This window comes from Catharus ustulatus, chromosome 5 (genome assembly GCF_009819885.2).
Source record: "Catharus ustulatus isolate bCatUst1 chromosome 5, bCatUst1.pri.v2, whole genome shotgun sequence".
In the NCBI taxonomy this organism is placed as follows: domain Eukaryota; kingdom Metazoa; phylum Chordata; class Aves; order Passeriformes; family Turdidae; genus Catharus; species Catharus ustulatus.
In genome coordinates this window covers 892,549-911,931 of record NC_046225.1, presented here as the reverse complement: position 1 = coordinate 911,931, position 19,383 = coordinate 892,549, and the positions used below count along the sequence as shown (strand labels likewise).

The window sequence follows — 19,383 nt, the reverse complement described above, 5'->3', positions numbered from 1 at the left end:
TTTCCTAGTAGCAAGAAATCCTCTCATACCCCATTTCTTTAATTATTTGGTTCTCTCTCTCTATATATATATAGCAAGAATTCCATCATAATTTTTCTTTGGAGGTACAGGTGATTTGGTGGTTAGTTTTGTTTGTGGAAATTTTTTTTAGAACAGGTTAAAAATATATATTTACTACATGTCATTAAAAAACTTATTTATGGGTAGGGTTGGAGTCTGGTTTTGACCCTGAATTTTGAAGTATGAAAATGTATTAAAAATAGTCTCTTGACAATTCCAGGTCTTTTACCAAGACTTTCTTACAAGCTGTCATTCTTCCTTCAGTTTAGCAACTCACACATGTAGCTCAGACTTTAATAGTAATAAACTGAATTTTTCTACTTCCATCCCAGGAGAACATTCTGTTGGATAAAGGCCAGATTTTTTTTAGACATGTGAGGAAGACTCGAGCATTTGGGTCTGGCATTTTAGGGAGACCTGAGAAACTCCTTCTGCAGGTGCTCACATACAAACAGAGGATATGTAGAAGCCTGTGGGTCACATATTGGACACAGTAAACCAAGCAAAGCCATCCCTTTGCCACTTTAGACCACACCAAGTTCTTCAATTCAATATCAATGATGCCCTTTAAACATAAAAGGTGTTAAATATAAAAAAAAAGATGATAAATAAAAGGAAAAAAGTCCTGTTTTGCAAAATCATAATCTGTATCAATGTCCAGAAGGATGGAAAAAGCATCTATAGAGACTCTGAGATTTGGTTTGCAGATGAGAAAAAGTAACTCAGTGACAAAGTGCAGCCTGGCCCACTGCTGAGGTGCACACCTGGTACCTGGGATGCTGGAACCAAACCCACCTTGGGCATGGGAGGGCTTGGTTTTACAGCTCAGAGTGGCCAGGCTTGGCTCCCAAAGTTTCCAGCTCTTAACAGCACCGAATCCATGGCTTTCCAAGTCAGACACTCACCCAGGAACACGAGAGAGCTCTGCATTAACATCCTTAAAAGCACTCATGCCTTCATGGATCATTGCATAAACCCAAAAATAATTTTTACCTCTCAAAGGAGTACTCTTAAAGCATCTCTGGATTCCTAACTGGAATAATGCACTGTAAAAACACAGAGCAATCAGGAAAGGGGGGCACCCACTACATACTGAAAGCATAGGTTGCATTCATAATTTATTTGCTAATTCAGAACTTACTGGAAGAAGAAATGCTGGTTGGCCTGAGCAGTCTGCCTTTTTGGGCAGCTTCCCCGAGATCCCAACAGGCTTCACAGGAATTCCAGGCTCTAAACTCTTTAAGCAGGTACTTTCAGCAGCAGAACACTACTGTGAGCTTCCAGCGCTCGAGGAAGTTGCTTTGGCAGAGATGCAGTCCCCCCAGTGCTCATTAACTAAGTCATTATTGCAAGGCCTTAAAATTCTCTCACTCCTTGCTCCTTGGCATCTGACCCAGCTTCTGCCAGCTGGTTGAAAGCACAGCAAGAGCCAAGCTTCCTATTTCATGGAATGGTTTGGGTGGGAAGGGAGCTTGAAGCCCATCTCCTTCTGCCTCCCCATGGGCAGGAACATCTACCAACCTGGCCTTGGACACTCCCAGGGGTGGGGCAGCCAGAGCTTCCAGGGAAATGACAGCAAATGAATTTTCAGGGGGAAAAAATGGGGCAAATGGGAGCAGTTTCCACAGCGAGGGCACTAACTACTCCTTGGGTTGCTCATTTCTTTGGGATAAAGGGGGAGGCTGTGTTTACACACAGCTGCTTATTTTTAAAAGCCCTGTAAGGAATGTGCTCCCAAACATGCAGGACCTTTCACTGCCACAGGAACCGTGCAAGGGGACACAGCCTGGCTGGTGATCCTCTGCAGGCCCAGCCACAGCCCTTCTCATCAGCAAGCAGCCCACTGCCCACTGTCAACAGCAATTACCCTCTGATCACTCCTTTATCTGCCCTAAGCCTCTGGAAGTCAGCAAAGCCTCCTACACTGTCCAGACACAACAGCAGGACTTGGGGACAGAGCCTGGCTCCCTTAGAAGGGGATTATTCCCAGCAGGGAGCTGTGCCTTGCTCACACAGCACACAGACACCCCATCCTCCCCAGCCCTTGGGAGCTTGACAGCTGCTGAGGAAGGACTTGTACAAGCCCCCAGAGCACAATTTAACACTTCACCTAAACATCCTCTATGTGTGCTCTGGACCAGCCCCACAAAGGATGTAAAATCCTCACATCACAGGCCTGCCACTCTGATCCATGTGCAGGGGAAAGCTCTCCCACCATCTGTGGTGATCCATGCAAGGGGAAACCTCAGGAAAGAATCTTTGCCCTTTTCCAGGACAGATTTGCTTCCTCCTGCCTGTGGAGAAGCCAAAGAGCTTGTCTGAAGGGCTCTTCTGGACAGCCAGAACTGCTGTCCAGCTGGAGAGCAGAGCCACGAGCAGCTGAGGCAGCTAAGCTTTTCCATCAGAGCGAGGACCAGCAGTGAAAACACACTGTGAAAATCCAAGGGAAGAATGCCAGTGGTGACAAGGTGGGGCACAGCAACCTGCTACTACAAAAATGCTGAAGGACACTGTGGTGGCAACAGTGGAAAAAGCAACAAGGCACTTATGTTTTTTCTTGTAAATGAGAGAGACACAAACACGCTTCTCACTGACTTGCTCCAAGTTCTCCTGAAGCTCTGAGAGACAGTGCAGACCACTAGCACAACAAATTAAGGACCTGTTAACACTGGGATCTGGGTCCTGCCTGCTGCCTTGGCAGCCCTCCCCTGGCCTGTCTGTGAGATGGAGCTCTGGAATCTGGATAATCCATCTAGAGGTCACCGGCTGGAGCGAACATGTGACCTGTTACAACGAGACACAGAATCACAGAATTGTTAGGGCTGGGAAGGACCTTAAAGAGTCTCAAGTCCAACCATCTGACACCTGAAGTCTAAAAGGCCAAATGAGAAATGGAGGAGGGAAGAGATGAAGCCCTGTCCAGGTGCCAAAGCCAGAAGTTTTGCACATAAAGAAATCAAAGGAGAGTTCTGAATTTACTGATCCTAAAGCCACTTCTTTCCACCTCTCACAGAAGGCACAGAACAGGAAGAATAGCTGGGTCTGGTTCCATTCTAAACTGAACGAACCTCTTTACAGGTATAGAAGGCAAAATTATTCTTCAACACCCTCAGTGTGATTCCCTTGCACAGGTGGAAAGCAAGGATGTGAACACCACGGGCAGACTCAGCTATCCCATGGCTCCTGCTGGGACCAGTGCTCAAAGGAGACAGGAGAATGGCATCCACTGTCATCACTCACATAAAAGGAATAACTGGGAAAAAATGTGGGAAAGTATGCAGCCCATATTAGCGAGACAAAGAGACTTCAAACGCCCTGCCAGTGACAGTGAGTCACAAAACGTGTGACAAAGGGTCACTTCCTCCCAGTGTCTTCCTCCCCCTTGCCCGTAATGTAGCTGAAAGCAGAATTGTCCTTAATTGCTCAGTTGGCACTAAGTGGATTCCAGCCCTCTGAGAGGAAAAGTCCAACAGCTGGGTTGTGGAGCCCAGCCCTCTGCTGAGCCTTGCACCTGCAGTGACACTGGCCAGGCCCCAGGCAGGGCTCCCCCACTGCCTCAGCCCAGTGCCAGGCAGCAGCAGAGCCATGTCTGCACACAGGAGGGGCTCCTTCCCACCCAGGACTGCTCAGTCCTGTCACACACATACCCTACACCTGGACACAGAGACTGGAAGACAATATGTAGATATTAAGGTATGTAAACCTAAAGTTTCACTGAGTTTTGTTTGCCCATCAACCCTATCTCAAGCTGAAACCCTTAATTTTTTAATTAACTTGTACACAAGAACAGGCTGAATTAATGATTGTGGAGTAATTTTTTGGAGGAATAAAAAAACACACAAAGTGAGAGATTATATATTAATAAATATATTCCAGCTAGCTGTGCTGGGCCGACAAATTCTGATTCTTTGTGTAAAAATAATATTCAGTGTCACACAGGCAGATTTTGTGAAATTACAGGATTTCAGTCAGTCAGTCTAAGCCTCTGCTGTCTCCCAGTCAAGCATTGTCTGGAAGGGAGGGTTTTAGCACTGGAAGGGCTGACAGGGAGAGAACAGTCCTGAAGCAAAAGCCAGCTCTCAATTCTCACAACTCCTTACGGAGCAGAACCTCATCTACCCACAGCTCTGTCCATAATTACAAGGACTGTGATGCACTTACAAAAACCACACAGCCTGACATTAGACACACTGACATCACACTATTTTTAGTGAAAAAACCCATCAAACAGGCAGCCTAGGAGGGTTGATTTTCACTGTCACACCACAGAACTGGTGTGCAAACATGAGAGTCCCATCTACACTCTGTGGTGGCAATTTGGAGGAGGAAGAGTTTTCTGCAAGGCCCAAACACCAGTCCTCAGAAACAGACACAGAATTTTTTCATTATGGATCCACCCCACTTCATATAGACTCTTCCACAACGAGGCACTTTTCATTCCTTTCCAGCTCACCAAATTCCTACGAGCGCGCCAGGCTCGCCTGCACCTCGCACAGATGTGTTATGAATCTAACTCGCGCTGTTTCCACACAGGATATTTTGATCATTCCCCTCTCCTTTTCCCCATCCCAATCCCATCCAAAACAGCACAGAGTCATACCCATAAATTCTCCTGCTCTGACCTGAAAGACCATTCTTTCAAGGACTGTTTCTCTCGAAAAAGCTGTGACTAAGGAGAAGTTTTTGGGCAAGGTTCATCCCTGCAGTCTGCCCTGGGAGGTGAGGTCTGCTGGAAGCACCTTCCATGGGGAGTCAGTATTTCTATCCAGAACCCACCTTCTCCCTCCTGACACTCAAGAGGGCTCAGATAAAACATCTATTTCCAACTCCTGCACACAAATGATTTCAAACAGATTGGAGCATTATTGCTAAGACCTCATGACAATGTGTGAGTATCCAAAATGCCATTTATTTGTGGAATGACACTTCACCAGGCATTTCATGCCCCTTCAGTAGCACTCTCTCAATGAAACTGCTCCTCAAATCCAAGGAATTTTCCTGTGAGAGGAGAGCTGCCAACTTTCCCTCTTTGGCCAGCAGGGTCCCATTCTTGCACCTCTCTCCATTTCCTGCACAGTGTTGCTTTAATGAGCCCTCCAGTCTGGTGGAAAGCTAACAGAGACAGTGAGGAAAAGCGTAATAATAAAAAGGAGAAGAACCTGAGAGGGGAGAAGATTTAGGAAGAATTTTCCATTGAATATACAATGGGTCTGACTAGAAATATGACAAAAAGGAGACAGTTCTCCTCTGAAGAAGGAGGGAAAACAGCCCAAGTGCTCAGTTTAGACACAGAAGAGGACCTCTTAAGCTAAGCAGTAAATTTAATGCCTTAGAATTACAAAGAAGAAATGCTTAGTCAAATATTGTGATGCAGAAAACGCAGCAAGAGAGACAGTCCTATGCACCAAAAGCAATCAGGAGTATGAGTTTTGATCCTGTCATCCAAAAATGTAAAAATCTCGGATTCAGCCTCTAACACAAAGGGAGATTATCCCAGCTCTGGATCCCAATTTGACAGTGTGCTGGCCATGGCTGAACTCCCAAAGGAGGATGGCAGTGGGAATGATGGGAGAGTGGCAGTCCAAGGTGAGGGAAAGGTTGTTCAGAATTGGGAGACAACAGAACCAACCAATGTAGCAGAAGAGCAGAAGTGGCACAGCAGCAAATAATATCAACTTTAAAAAGTGTATCCAAGCATTAGTCACGGATAATAAGGCTCTCTTTCTCGCCACATGGAATTTCAGCCATTTCTCAAAATTCCACTGGCATAAATATAAAGGAAAAGCTCCAACTATAAACTGTCACTGAATGCTGTTGAACTCGGGCTCCTGCTTTTTTTTTCCATGAATGCACTGTAAGTCAGCATTCCAAGAGCAACAAATGTGTCGAAGCCCAAGCTATTTCCCAACAGTCCATGGACCACGAGAGTGTCCAAGATACCAGCAAAAATATGCACAAGGCCATTCTACCCAGATACCACATCCACAGAGGAAGGGGGTGTCCCACAACAGCCTCAAAAACCCAGCTGAGCACAAAGATCACTACACTGCTGACCTGAAAATCCTGAAAAACAAATAACATCCAAGTCACTAGCAAGAGAGAGTATCTGCTTGGGATTTGGGAAGTGTGACTTGGATAGAAGCTCTGCCTCTGTGGAACAGCCACTTCCCAACTGTGGGCATCAACTCATCCACTTCTAGCTGGGGCAATAACCTGCAGTGCCTTTGAATACCCCACTCAAGCTGTAAACGTTATCACCATCCCAAACAAACCTTCACAGAAGATGCTGAAAGCAGCTGAATGTGTCCCAAGTACCTAAAAGGTTTCACAGATGCTCTTGGTTGTCCAGTTCTGCTCTTCCACAGAAAAGCAGCTGAAGGAACTCACTGTCCAGCAGCACAGCTTTCCAGTTTCTCCCTGGCTTTCCAGCTTCTGCCTCAGTTTCCCTGGCATTGCAGACACAATATTTTACCTGTGTCTCACCACTCTCATTGGAAACTTGTACAGGGACTGCAAAACAGAGTTTTGTGGAGTTACTGGCAGCTGGAACACCTGTACACTGTGCCATCACCTGTGAGGTTCAGAAAAGGGATGTCAAATTCCACGCAGGGAGTTCTCTCTCTTTAATGAAATTTAAAGTCTAATTCCTTAAGGCTTTAAGAAGGGAGACAGGGCAGCTGGAGGCAGAGGAGTCTGGATTTCCATGGAGCCTCACATCTGATGAACAGCTGTGATTCAACCTGCGTGGCAAGGGCTCAGGAATACAAGTGCTCAGCTGTAAATCCTACAGATACAGACATGGAATGACCTGCAGGAGACATTGCTGGCTGTTCTCCATCGCTTCCTCCCTCAAACGCCACAGGTTTCTTCTTACATGGGAACAAACTTCCCCAATAAGTGCTATGAGAGGGCCAGATCAAGCAGCAGGCATTTGGGGATAAGTGCCTATCGAATTTCTCTCACTATCAGAAATTCTAAGTGAGCTGGAGATGCAAAGAGAACACATCTGCTCAGCGCAGGGCTGGTGAGCTGTTCCCAATAACGATGCAGATGTTTCCAAATGGAAGTGGATGGGATGCCCAGATGGCTTTCATTGTCCCGTTTTTCCAAGCAGCCTGACAAACCTCAGATGTAAAAAAATAAATATGAATGATGATCCTGTCTCGCCAGCAAAAGGGAAAAAAAAGAGCATGTTTGACAAAGAGCAAATGGAGCACATCTGAGCAGGTCAGAACTCCATCAGCCTTCCTCCAATTAAACCAAGTGTCTGATCAACCCCACAACACGGCACAGTGAGCCCTCAAAGAGCAGATACTTTTAATTGATTTATCTCCCCTTGTGTTCTCTACTAAAGAGCACTGTTAACTAAAGGAGGACTGATTTTTACTTCTAGTAGTAAATGTTCTCAGCACCAGAAACTTGGAAGCTTTGAAGTGCTGGAAGTAATGCAACTATATTGTTTCTTATTCTTGGCAGAGAAAACTCTGATTAAGAAAAGGGGCTTGAAATAAATCAAGAGTCAACCCCGTAAAAGCAAATTGAAAAATACCATTAAAATACCAAAGAGAAGGCTCAAATGCATCTGTTTGCAAATTCACTTGTGATCAGGAATAAAAAAACCATGGAGTTGGCTAGGGAAGAACCTGAACAGAACCCAGGGATATGCATTTTCAAGGACTGTTCAGGACAAACTATTTAAAACAGTTCCCAAAATTAATTACATGGTTGTTGGATGCTCACTGCCAGTTGATCAGAACTGAGCATCCAAAAAGAAAATAAACCAGGTAATAAATTATTTTCTGGCCCACAGGGAAGAATTTCCTCCCAGTGTCCCATCTAACCCTGCCCTCTGGCAGTGGTGCAGACTGCAGAAATCCCCAGACCCACAAAGGTTCCCTCTGCTTGCAGGGACCTCCCCAAATCTCACAGTACCACTCCAAAGCTCTTGGAAGCACAGTGCAGAGAGCCTGGGCAGGAGGGAACAGGGGACATACTAAACTGGTAAACCATCACAGCATAAACTTTGACATGAAATGGAGGAAACACATCCAAACCCTTCAGCCCCAGAGGTTTACTTGGATCCTCAAGGGCAAACACAGACCCATCACTGACTGTCCCACCATGTGACTTAGGTAAATACTTAACAGAGTTACTACTACTTCTTTAATACCTCTAAGAAATTTATTGTCAAGGAGAGAGAAGCACAACTACTACTCCTCCTGGAAATTGTAACTTTGTGTTCTGAGGAGAACTGGAAAGGCAGAGCAGAGCTCTCCATTAAGAAAGCACAGAGCTCCTTGGATGGCCTTGCATCACCTGTTACTGTTCCCAGAAGAGACTAAAAAAGCTCAGTTTACGCTCTGTTTAACCCTGCAGCAGTTGAAAATTCATTACCTGAAAGATTTTAGACATCACTAGGATTTTGCACAGGATGATCACTGTATTTGGAAGTTTTTATTCTAGTTTGCAATAATCAGTGATGTCTACAGGATTAATTGTGTAGAACACAAGCAAATTGTCACCCAAACTCTGTGATCCAGATTTTGCATTTATGGCTACAGGATTGTGATTTCATATAAAAAGACAGCACTAGCTAACCAAGTGTGTGTTTCCACACACACTCACAACCACCACTCCCTGTCCTCCATGGAGGATGCCAATGTCTAATCCAGTTTTCTCTGGATATCCAGGTCCCTATTAGGCATCCTATGCAGAAATACAGGAGAAGAAGGAAAATCTATCACTTCTGGCCACCTGATGGACAGAGCCTGTTGCCAGGAACAATGGGAAGGACAGACCTATTCCCTGCAGGCATGTCACTAACTGCTGGGAGGCAGCAGCCTGCTTGTTACCTGGGGGGAGAGGTAAAATGCCCAAGGAGACATAAGAGCAAGGTTCCTATGGATAGATCCTCAAACTTTTCCAGGGAATGTTCAGAAATAGGCCCTGCAAAGGAAGACACACCAACAAAACGCTTCCCTTGGCTACTCCTGAAGTACAAGCCAGCCAAGCTCTTCATCCCTCCCTGGGTTCTCTTCCCAAACCACGTGGGATGTGATGGGATCCAAACCAGGTTTCCCACAGGTCAGCCTCTCCCCATCCCCACACGTGAGAAGGCAGATTCACTGAGACAGCAATTCCCTCCTTTCCAACTCTAACTGCAGACTCAGACTTGTGCAACTTTTAATAACCTCCAGAGCCCTAATTATCTGGCTGGTCCTGTCCCATGTCATTGGAATACTCCAAAGAATGATTAGGCAAGGTATTCTGGAAAAAAAACAAACCTGTTTTCTTAGCAAACAACAGCTGGGTCATGCTGTTACTCTGCAGTGTTTTACTATTGCATTTTGGAAAGATTTATGCACTTGTGTAACCCAGCAATGGATCTGAAGAAACTCAGTCCCCTGGGAGTGTGAAGTACGAGGCCGATGTTCTCACATCAGGAATTTCCATCCGCGTTCCTGTCAGCTCCAGTTCTGTGTCATCCCACAAACCAGATAAGGGCACTCATCATCTGCACCATGTTTTGAAGGGATAAAGGGAAGGGTGTAGTGAGCTCTGGCACATCTTGGTGTAACACACGGGGAACAGCAAGAATTACCCCACATGGACCCCACCAAAAGCAGGAGCATGGCACCCAAAGTGCTCCTTCAAAACACACCAGATGCATTTTCTTTCTCTGTCATAAACCACAGATTATCAACATCTCATCCAGGTATTTTCAAAGACATAAATGAATTAAATTGCCCTCAGTTTGGATTCTTAAGCTGTTTCTAGAATCTTCCTATAAATTTATTGAGCATCAAACCCATTAAGAACCAGGAGTCTCACAGAGGGCAGAAACACTACAACTTGCAGAAAATTCAGGAAGAGAAAGTCCAGCAAGAGTCATGTGGTATAGAAATTACTCTTTTGTGTTATGACACAAACTGCTATGTTTTAGTTCACTTTCCCATCCCAAGCCTGCTGCAGAACACAGACTGATGAAACAAGGCTCTTTGCTCCCAGTGAAAGTCTCTCAGTGCTCTCATTTCAGTCCTAAATTTGTAGGATGTGAAACACATGAACAAGCCTCAGCCCCCGCAAGCTGTGGGAAGATTCATTTCCTCTGGTTCCTGACCTCTAATTCACAAACTCCCCCTGAAAAGGCAGCTCTTCTCATTCTCATTCCCATATTCTCAGAGTGCCATCCTGGTACATATGTCCTGGCCCATAAAAAGCACTTTTAACCATCTCATGCACACCTTTCTGATCGAACTCAGCAGCAGAAATCAGTCACTTCACATCCAGGCCAGGGACCTCAGTGTTACATGGATCACCCAAGGGTGATCCTCACCTTGGCATGTCTCTCCCAGATTACTTTGAGAGTGTCATCTCTAAACCAAACAGGCTCCCTCACACAGGACCAGCTGCTTACACAATATTTAAAAACCTCACCTGTCTGTTAGCACCACTGTTTATTGAAAGTTTTCTTCTTCCTATGCAATTTGGGGGCACAGGGAGTTTTTATTGGAAAACAGTATGAGCCTTGGAATGGCCACAAGCTGAATGTACTGACCTGTCTCCATTTTTTCAATTTTCCCTTCATACAGATTTTTCTGTGTGTTTTACTACTCTGGCGCTGGGTGCCTGCAGTTGGAATGAAGCCTTTATTCTTGCTTTTATTTAAAAATAATTTTCCTTTGTTATTGCCAAGAATAGAAGATGACTTAAGCAGATGGATGTTCCTGCTCCCATCACCAGGCACAACCTCCCCGACACAGACAGAGCACATCAGTCACTTCACAGCACCTTCTGACCCACTCCTGCTCAAGTTTTTGTCTTGAAAAAAGAATTGTAAGCTTTTCCTCACTATAAAGTCTGTGTTTCCCTTTGCTTCCTATGCACCCATCACCAACACTCCTTTTCTTTTATACCATACTGCGCTCTTCCTTTTCCTTAAGCAAAAACTGTTACCTGAAAAAAAATAAAAAAGCTCAATCCCACAAACTGTATTCAGTGAAGAACTTCAGAGAATCCACTTAAGTTTCAGTTTAAGAGAAGAAGGTTAAATTAAAAGCAAAAGCTCCAGAAGCACTGGCCAAAGAACAGGCTGTCCTCAGACAATGCAGGTTATTGCCATCAGTACAGGTTTTTGGTGGCCCTTTCTCCACAAGAGAGCTGGAGGGAGACTTTTGACCGGCTATCAGGAAGAAATTCTTCTCTGTGAGGGTTGTGAGGCCCTGGCAGAGGCTGCCCAAAGAAGCTGCCCCATCTCTGGAAGTGTCCAAGGCAGGTTGGATGGGCCTTGAAGCAATCTGGGGTAGTGGAAGGTGTCCCTGCCCATAGCAGGGGGTGGAGCAAGAGGATCCTTAAGGTCCTTTCCAACCCAGACCACGCTGGGATTATATAACAATGTCCATACTGAACAGAGATGCTGTAATGAGTCTACACAGAAATAATTTCCATCCTCCCCATTGTTCTGAAGCACCAACTTGTGTGGTGGGCTGTGCAGCATCAAAAACATCCTCCACCAGAACACAGGTCATGAGAAATTCTGCTGAGAAAGGGTTCAGACACCCTCCGGCACGACCAGGTCCCTGAGAACCACTGATGTGCCTGGGGAAGTGCACAGGGAGGTCTCCCAAGCAGGCAATAGTCTTCCCATTCTTCTACCTTCTACTCCAGGGTTTCATTCCCAGGCAACCAGGAGCAATTCCCAAATCATTTCTTCCTCCTACATGTTTCCCACCTGGGACAAAGACACTCGACGCCAGCGCCATGGCAACCCCATCAGACACACAAGCACTTGGGTTCTTTGGGGAAAATGAAAATCCTGAAAGGAAGCTGGGAGATAAAGGCTCCTACTCCTTGTTTCCCACTGTTAGGAAGTAATTACAAAAATACTTTCATCTCAAGTGCTTGCTGGGTGAATAGGTTGTCATTTAAGAAATACTGTGGTGTGAAGAGGAGGATGGAATAGCGAAGCTCTGAGTACATTACCACGCTGTGTAACTGCTCAGCTCAGGGCTGGGTGTCATCCTTCTACCACACAAAAATGCACAGAAAAAATGATAAAGGAACAAAAAAGGAGGAGAGGTAAATCGAATACTCAGTTATCAGCTCAAACAGCATATGATCCAAACCCTGCCTCATCACCCCACCAATGTCAGTTTGAGTGATCCCACTGACCCCATCGGACTTGGATCAGGCTTTTATGTTTCTGAAATGTAGCTTGGGTTTTATTTTACCACACTCCTGAGCAGAACTTGCACAGAAGGCCTCCTAGGTGCAAATTTGATTGTACATCCTACAGGTTCTTTGCCTGTTTCTGTAGCTCTTGAGCGCTTTCAAGGAGTAAGGTAATGATCACACATTTCAGTGATGTTTCTCAGCTTACTAACAAGGAGCAGCTCCTTTTCATCCCACCCAGAAAGAATAATAACATTTTTATACTTCCAAAACCTCCCAAACTCAGGTTTGTCCTGACAGCATTTCCTTCCATTCCTGAGTAAAAAGTTATTTTGGTGGGAAAATCATAAGGATTTATTTAAATCATGTTTTAACATGACAGCCTCTTAACTGTTCTATTTTATTCAGTTCTGTCTGCACAGCTCATTTGCTCTCTGTCCCTCAGACCCTTCAGCCCCAACATGGGGACTTTGCCTTTGTTTCCTTCTGCCCTTGAGTATTTTTTGATTTAAGAGCCATTACTTGGGAGTAACACAACATGAACGCTACCTGCAGTACCCAACTCAAATGAGAAGCGCAGATGTTCAGTCTTTAGGATCAAGACTTAAATGACTGGGGAAGTCGAGCTTACAAATGTCATCCCAGGGCAATCTGACATGGAAAAGCTGTCAGGAGACTGTCATGTGTATTTACACCCATGGAGACCTCTAGACACTGTCCTGCCCTGTGATATGATTCCCAGACCAGACCTAACCAGATGCTCATCCCAGATGTTTAAAAGCAAATGTCCAGTGTCACATCCCACTGCATTTAAGTGGTTTTTCAATAGCTGGGAATTCCCACAGGAGGCCTTGCCTTCCACCCCACAGAAGAGTTTCCTTTGTCCAGGGGAACTGCCCTGAGCTCAGCTCTTCAAACCAGCAAACACCCTGTCAATGCACATCACAAGCACCAAGTAGGATTTTTGGTTAATTACATGATTTTAAGGTTTGGTGGTCAAGACCTACTGCTTCCCTGCAGGGCCTCACCTAGCAGAAGAAAGAGAGCTTCCAAGGAATACAGTCAAACAAGATCCTTTGAATCAGCAGACAGTTTATCCATGACATACAAATTGTCAATTCTGTCAACAGCCTGTCAAAATACGGAAAATCATCCACATTTCCCTGATATCACTGAGAGCAGAGGCACTTTCTGAGCATAAAAGATACAAAAGTATCTACAACTCCCTGGTATCAAAACAAACCCCAAATATTCAGGTCCATTTATATGCAAGACATTCTACTCACACCAAAATGACTGAAAAGACAAAGGTATAAAAAGGCAGTAATTAATGAAGGAATCCTTCAAGAGGCCTACACTAGGTATGCACAGACACAGAGAAAAATTCCCCACAGGAATAGGGCAGGGTTTCCAATCCGATTTCTTGAGTGTCTCAGGTAAGGTTTCTAAAGAAACCAGTCTCTAGACAAAGGAAATCACGAAAACAAGAGATGCAAATTGCCACTGTCACTCCCTAGTGAGGCTGTCCAGAGCCATGGATACCACAGACAGAAATCAGCACAGGGTGCTCTTTCAGGGTGGGAAGGGTGAACCCACCCTATCCAGCAGCTTGGGGCATCCCAGTATGTTCCCCAGAACTCCAGGTTTCTGGTTTCCACTTAGGACAGCTCAGTGAAGCTGCATCAGAGACAGTCATAAAGGAAACAGGGTGAACCACATGCCTGTGAATCCTCAGCTCTGTGATCATTGCTAAATCCCTGCTCTCAGGATGGCAGCTTTTCCACTTACAACAACTCCTACGCTCATTCTGCCCGATTGTTTGAGCAATGTCCGACCAATCCCCAAACGCTGTCACATCCTGCAGGAATACCACATGTCCTGTCAGACTGCAGGCTCCTTCCATACAGCCAGAGCTGGAAGCCCTCCTCTCAGGAAAACTGCCTTTTTGTAAGGAAAACATGACACAGAGTGTCCTGTGTCACTGCCTGAGTCACAGAAAGGCTGTCACTCTGTTTTGTTACAGTTTCATGGACAACAACAATTTTAAATCCTTTTTTATCTTAAGGGCTGTTTTGTTGAGTCATTTGTCATCTGTTACTGAAAATTTGGATTCCTGTGTGTGCTGGCTGGACTCCCAAAGCATGAGCAGACCATACTCTGCATCTCTGCCTCGAGCCCAAGCACAGTGGTGGGGGAGCAAGGACAGAGAAGAAAGAGGAACATTTCCATGGCATCGATGTGCAGCACATACAGAGACAACTCAACCACTGCAAACATTTCCTCAGGCTCCACAAGCCTGGCCACCTTGGTTTAACCTTGGTCATGGAATCTTCAGGTTGGAAAAGCCCTCCAGGATCGAGTTCAGCTATTCCCCAAGCACTGCCAAGGCCACCACTACCCCGTGTCCCCAAGTGCCACATCTACGTGCCTTTTAAATCCCTCCAGGGACGGTGACTCCTCCACAGCCCTGAGAAGCCTGTGCTAGCATAATACTCAAAAGTCACAAGCAAACAGATTAAACTACATGATTATAATTATTTTCAGACATAATTATTCTCAGATGGACCAACCACACTGTCTTCAAGGCAGAGGGGAATTCTTGGATGTGACCAACACAACTGCCTTCAGACTGCTTTCACTGCAACCCGTAGAAGGACAACAAAAAAAGGCACAATTTCACTGCTACTCAGAAAGAAACAGGACCCAGACTTTAAACAGGAGTTGTACTGCCTCCTCCAAAAGCTTCTGTGGGCAGGAGTCCCTGGAATAGTCGTGCAAGCAGCAAGGGCACTGTACCTTCAGTGTGGACATCGGGGAGCTCGGCGGGGGGACGCTGCGCCACCGCCGACCGCCTGTACACCATGTGGATCCTTCCCTTCTCCTCTTCCATCTGCTTCCCTCTCTCCAAAGGCTCAATGAAGTATTCATCCTCATCAGTTCTTATCATTCCAGCCTGGAAGGAAGAGAGAAAACACGTCCATTATGTCGTTTTAGAGCCTAAAGACCCAGCCTGAGGCTCTGAAAATAAATACCAAGAGGGATGAAACAAAGTGCTTGGAATACTACTGTGACCCATATATTTATTTCCCCTCTGAAATTTCACCAATAAAAAGAACTTGAAGCTTTCCAAATGAATGGCAGAAGCAGGTTATGCATTTTCAAGTGAATCCTCCCTGTAAACTGCAGTGCCAACCCAGTGCTTCCTTCCCCCCCGCCACAGAGATGTCCAGGGAGGTGCTCGGAGCACGTATTTTTCAAGGCTCCCTGGAGAAAAGGCTGTGGTGGATTTTCAAGAAAAAAGTATGCAGTGGAAATTTTTTTTTTTCCACAAAAGCATATTGATGGAGCAATCCAGGAAAGCAGCCTCCAATCTTGGAATGCTATTAATTTTACTACTTTTTTTCTTCTAAATTAATGACATTCAAAATTTCCATCCACTGGAGGAGGCAGGTTGGAATCTGTGCTACTGTGGAGTTCTCCAGAGCTGTCCTCAGGATTCTGTGAAAAAGAGAAGACAAGGGGACCACCAAAATCCAAAAGCAGCCTTTGGGGCACCGTGGCTGGAACAAACCTGCCTGTTCCCAGCACCATCTCAGCCCTGAGGCTCTGGGAATTTGATCAACTCCTTTTTTACAGACTCACTTCTCCCAGAGGAGAACACAGGAGGAACCTGCCCAAGGTCCAATCAGCACCCCATCTGCACCTACCTTGCTCCCCAGTATCTGTATCTAACATTAATTCCTTTCACCCCTGCAGCTCTTCCCATCCCCCTGGATCCAGAAGAGATGGTGCAGAGTGAGCAGAGGGAGGTGGAGAGATGCAAGAGCAAGTGCTGCTGGAGCTCACAACAAAAGGTAAGTGGGAGCAAGGCCAAACCCAGTCTGACCCAGGCAGCCCAGCTAGGAGGGCTTCCCAGAGAACACCAAACCTTATATCCTTTATTGGACAACCCATGGATAAAACAAAATCTGGAAAATACCCTTTTTTCTTTTTTTTTCCCCCAAAATGTAAAAGATGCAGACAAGCATAAGGGAATAAGAAACAATATAAAGCCTTGAGAAAATAACCTAAAAGGGCAGGTTAAACTAAGGAATCACTTCCTGAGCCAAAATCAACAGCATTTAAGGGGGAACATGATTCCCTATAAATATGCATGGAGTGTTTGTAGAGAAAGAGGAAAGAGCCCTTCATTCAGGGAGCACAATGGAGAGCTGTGAAGTGTCCATTAATGGCCACATTTACCTTCAGTATTAAACATTACGGGTGGGATTTCCAAAAGTATTTTAGGAAGTCAAATGCCCCATTTTCTAGCGGTTTGCAGTATGGGTGAGGCAGTTAATTCCCAGGTGAGCTTTGGAAAGGCCACCCTCAAAACGTCAGGAAGTTTGTTCAGCAGTCACACTGATGGCCATTATCAAGTGCTTCTAAAACTGATCACCAGAGAGCAGGAAAGGCTGGGGCTGTCAAACCCATCCTTCCATCCCATGTCAACACCCCGAGGTCAGAGGATGCTCCCACCTTCTGCTCCCAGTCTCCATCCCAAACTCTGCTGCTATCTGTATTGTGAACACCCTGTGTTTTTGTAAGGCACAGAATCTCTCAGAAATGAGATAATGCTCTAAGTTATGTTTTTAAACTGTCCTTAGTGCCCTTGTACTATAAAGAAATAGTTTTTCAAACACTGATGTGACACCCTAGGGAACCGAGGCGTTAATTAGCAGCTATTTCTCCTAAACCAGCTCTGAACAGGGAGAGAACAGAGCTGTAAAGCTGCTTTAAGCAAATCAGCAACACAATATGGGAATTCAAGATGCACAGAGCTTCCCTGCACCTCTCTACACGAGATTGTTCATTTGTATTACAGACATCCTTCATCTGTCTCAGGATCTGCACATCCCTCTGTCACACACAGCAATTTGGAAACACCACGTGCTGGGTCTTCACTGGGAAGAATTGAGATATAAGCCTTAAAAATTGAAACTTAACATCACATTCAAGGCTCTACATTCATCTCCAAGCAGAGCAGACTGCCAATAAGTGGAAGCAGATTAATAAGCAGGTTGGAGCTTGCTCAGCAGCAGGAGGCTACAGGTCATCCTTAGTAAGAAAAAAGCAAGAAAAATATCAGGAATGAACATAGGGATGTGAGAACACCATCTGTACAACAACAATTTCAAAGCCTGGAGATTTCTCCAAGTGTTGCCTCTTCCCCCTTCCACCCTTCAAAACATGTGGTGGGGCAGAAGAAGCCTTTATTTGACCAAGAGAAGCTGAGTATCCTTCACTCTCATGAAGACCAACAGAGGTTTGGTCCAATAAAGAGGGACTCTGCCATGGTCTGGTTTTCCTACAAGTATCCAAAATGGATTCTTGTTTCCCACAAAGAATCATGGATTCATGGACTGGTTGGGTTAGCAGGGACTTTGAAAAACAACTTGTTCTGTCTCCTGCCACGGGCAGGGACACCTTCCACTATCCCAGGTCGCTCCAAGGCCTGTCCAACCTGACCTCAAACACTTTCAGGCATGAGGCAGCCACAGCTTCTCTGGGCAGCTTATGCCAGGGCCTCAGCATCCTCACTGGGAAAAATTTCTCCCCAATACCTAATCCCAAACTTTCATCCTTCAGCTTAAGGCCATTGAAACTAAATTTCCATTCTGTGGAAATCAAATTAACCAACCACTCCTTACACCTTAAAAATTACTGCAGAAATACATATCTGGAATATATCTGGAAAATGAGAACTACCCCAAATGTCAGAATCTGGATCCCCAGATTAATTCTCACTTTGGGCCACACACTGATCATTCAGCTTGTAGCAAAATCTCTTCCCAAGGCTCTCCACATGTGGGAAGTTCAGTTCAGGAGGTTCCTTGTGCCATCCCACAGCCAATATCATCCTTGATTTCTCCATCCACCAATGCCTGGACTGCAGCAAAGGACTCAGCAGTCAAACCTACACAAGGCTTTGCCTGCCAGCAAACGCTTCCTTCTCACCTTTCTATCGATGGAATTGGAAAACGTGGCCAGGGCTCTCCCCCACTTATCCCTCCTTTTTTCCCTGTTGGACAATCACAGGTGGCTGACAGCTCTATCCTGCCCTACCTAAATAGAAGCCCTATTGAAAAGCATCAAGAGCTCTGTGTTCCCTCAATTTAATATCCCAGCCCCGGCCGAGCAGACACTGCCTCCTGCCAAGACAAACACCTGGGACCTGGAGCGGGGAGGGGGCAGCTCCTGGAGACAGCCCTCCAGTCTGAACTTCTTAAGGAGTGGATAGAAACATGCTTTCATGAAGGAGGTGCTGCCTGCTCTGAAAACCCCGATTCAGCCCCAAACACTGCCACCTTTCACCCTCTCTGTTGGCTTAAGGTGGGTTCAGTTCGGTGACTGTGCAAAACCTGCGTCACACCTACCTGCTGCTCCACTTCCCAGTCCAAAGGCAAAAAGTTCTTGGAGCTGCACCGAACACTGCTTGATTTATTGGAAGGAAAATAAAAGCAAAGAAGCAACCTTTGCCTGCAGCACATTTCCCTTTGCCGGCCTCCCCAAAACTGAGCCACAGTGGGTGGACACAGACTCTAAGTTTGTGCAGCTCCAGGGTTATACCTTCAGTTCCTTGGCTGGATGTTCTTTCCCATGCCACATGGGTTCCATATTTTGGCAAGAACCAGCTGATTCTCCGGGTTTCTTCTCAAAAATCCTCTAGAAGCTTCTCAGGTTGTTGAGTTTGCCCAGGATGCCACTCTTGAGTTTATGCCAGTGCCTCACCACCCTCACAGGGAAGAGTTCCCTCCCAATATTCCCTCTATCCTACCCTCTGCCAGGTGAAGGCAATCCTCCTCATCCTGTCACTCCAGTCCCACCGTGCTCCCACACCCCAACAGGTCTGTCTGGCAGGGAAGGGAAAGGCATCCAAAGGGACAAACTTCCCTCCTTTCACATCTTCTGCATGCTAAAGTATTTATGGCCTTGACATACTTGGCATATAAAAAAATACTACACATTAGAGGAATGCTGGAAAAAAGCAATATTGCAGCACTGCACACGTTTTGGAGAAACAGATGTTACTGATCCAGCTGCCGGGTGCCTACAGAGGAGCTTTGCAGACGGAATTCCTCCTCCATGGATGGGCCTCCAGTCTCCATGGAG

At 45.7% G+C, this 19,383-nt stretch overlaps 1 protein-coding gene across 1 annotated transcript in view; it reads right to left on the bottom strand.

Moving 5' to 3' along the window:
- ADAMTS3 (ADAM metallopeptidase with thrombospondin type 1 motif 3) overlaps positions 1-19,383 on the bottom strand; it is a 51,821-nt gene that overhangs the window by 17,968 nt on the left and 14,470 nt on the right. The window contains exon 4 of the mRNA XM_033060714.1: positions 15,028-15,184. Within this exon, the coding sequence (XP_032916605.1) occupies positions 15,028-15,184 (157 nt within the window). The remainder of the gene's footprint in view (positions 1-15,027; positions 15,185-19,383) is intronic.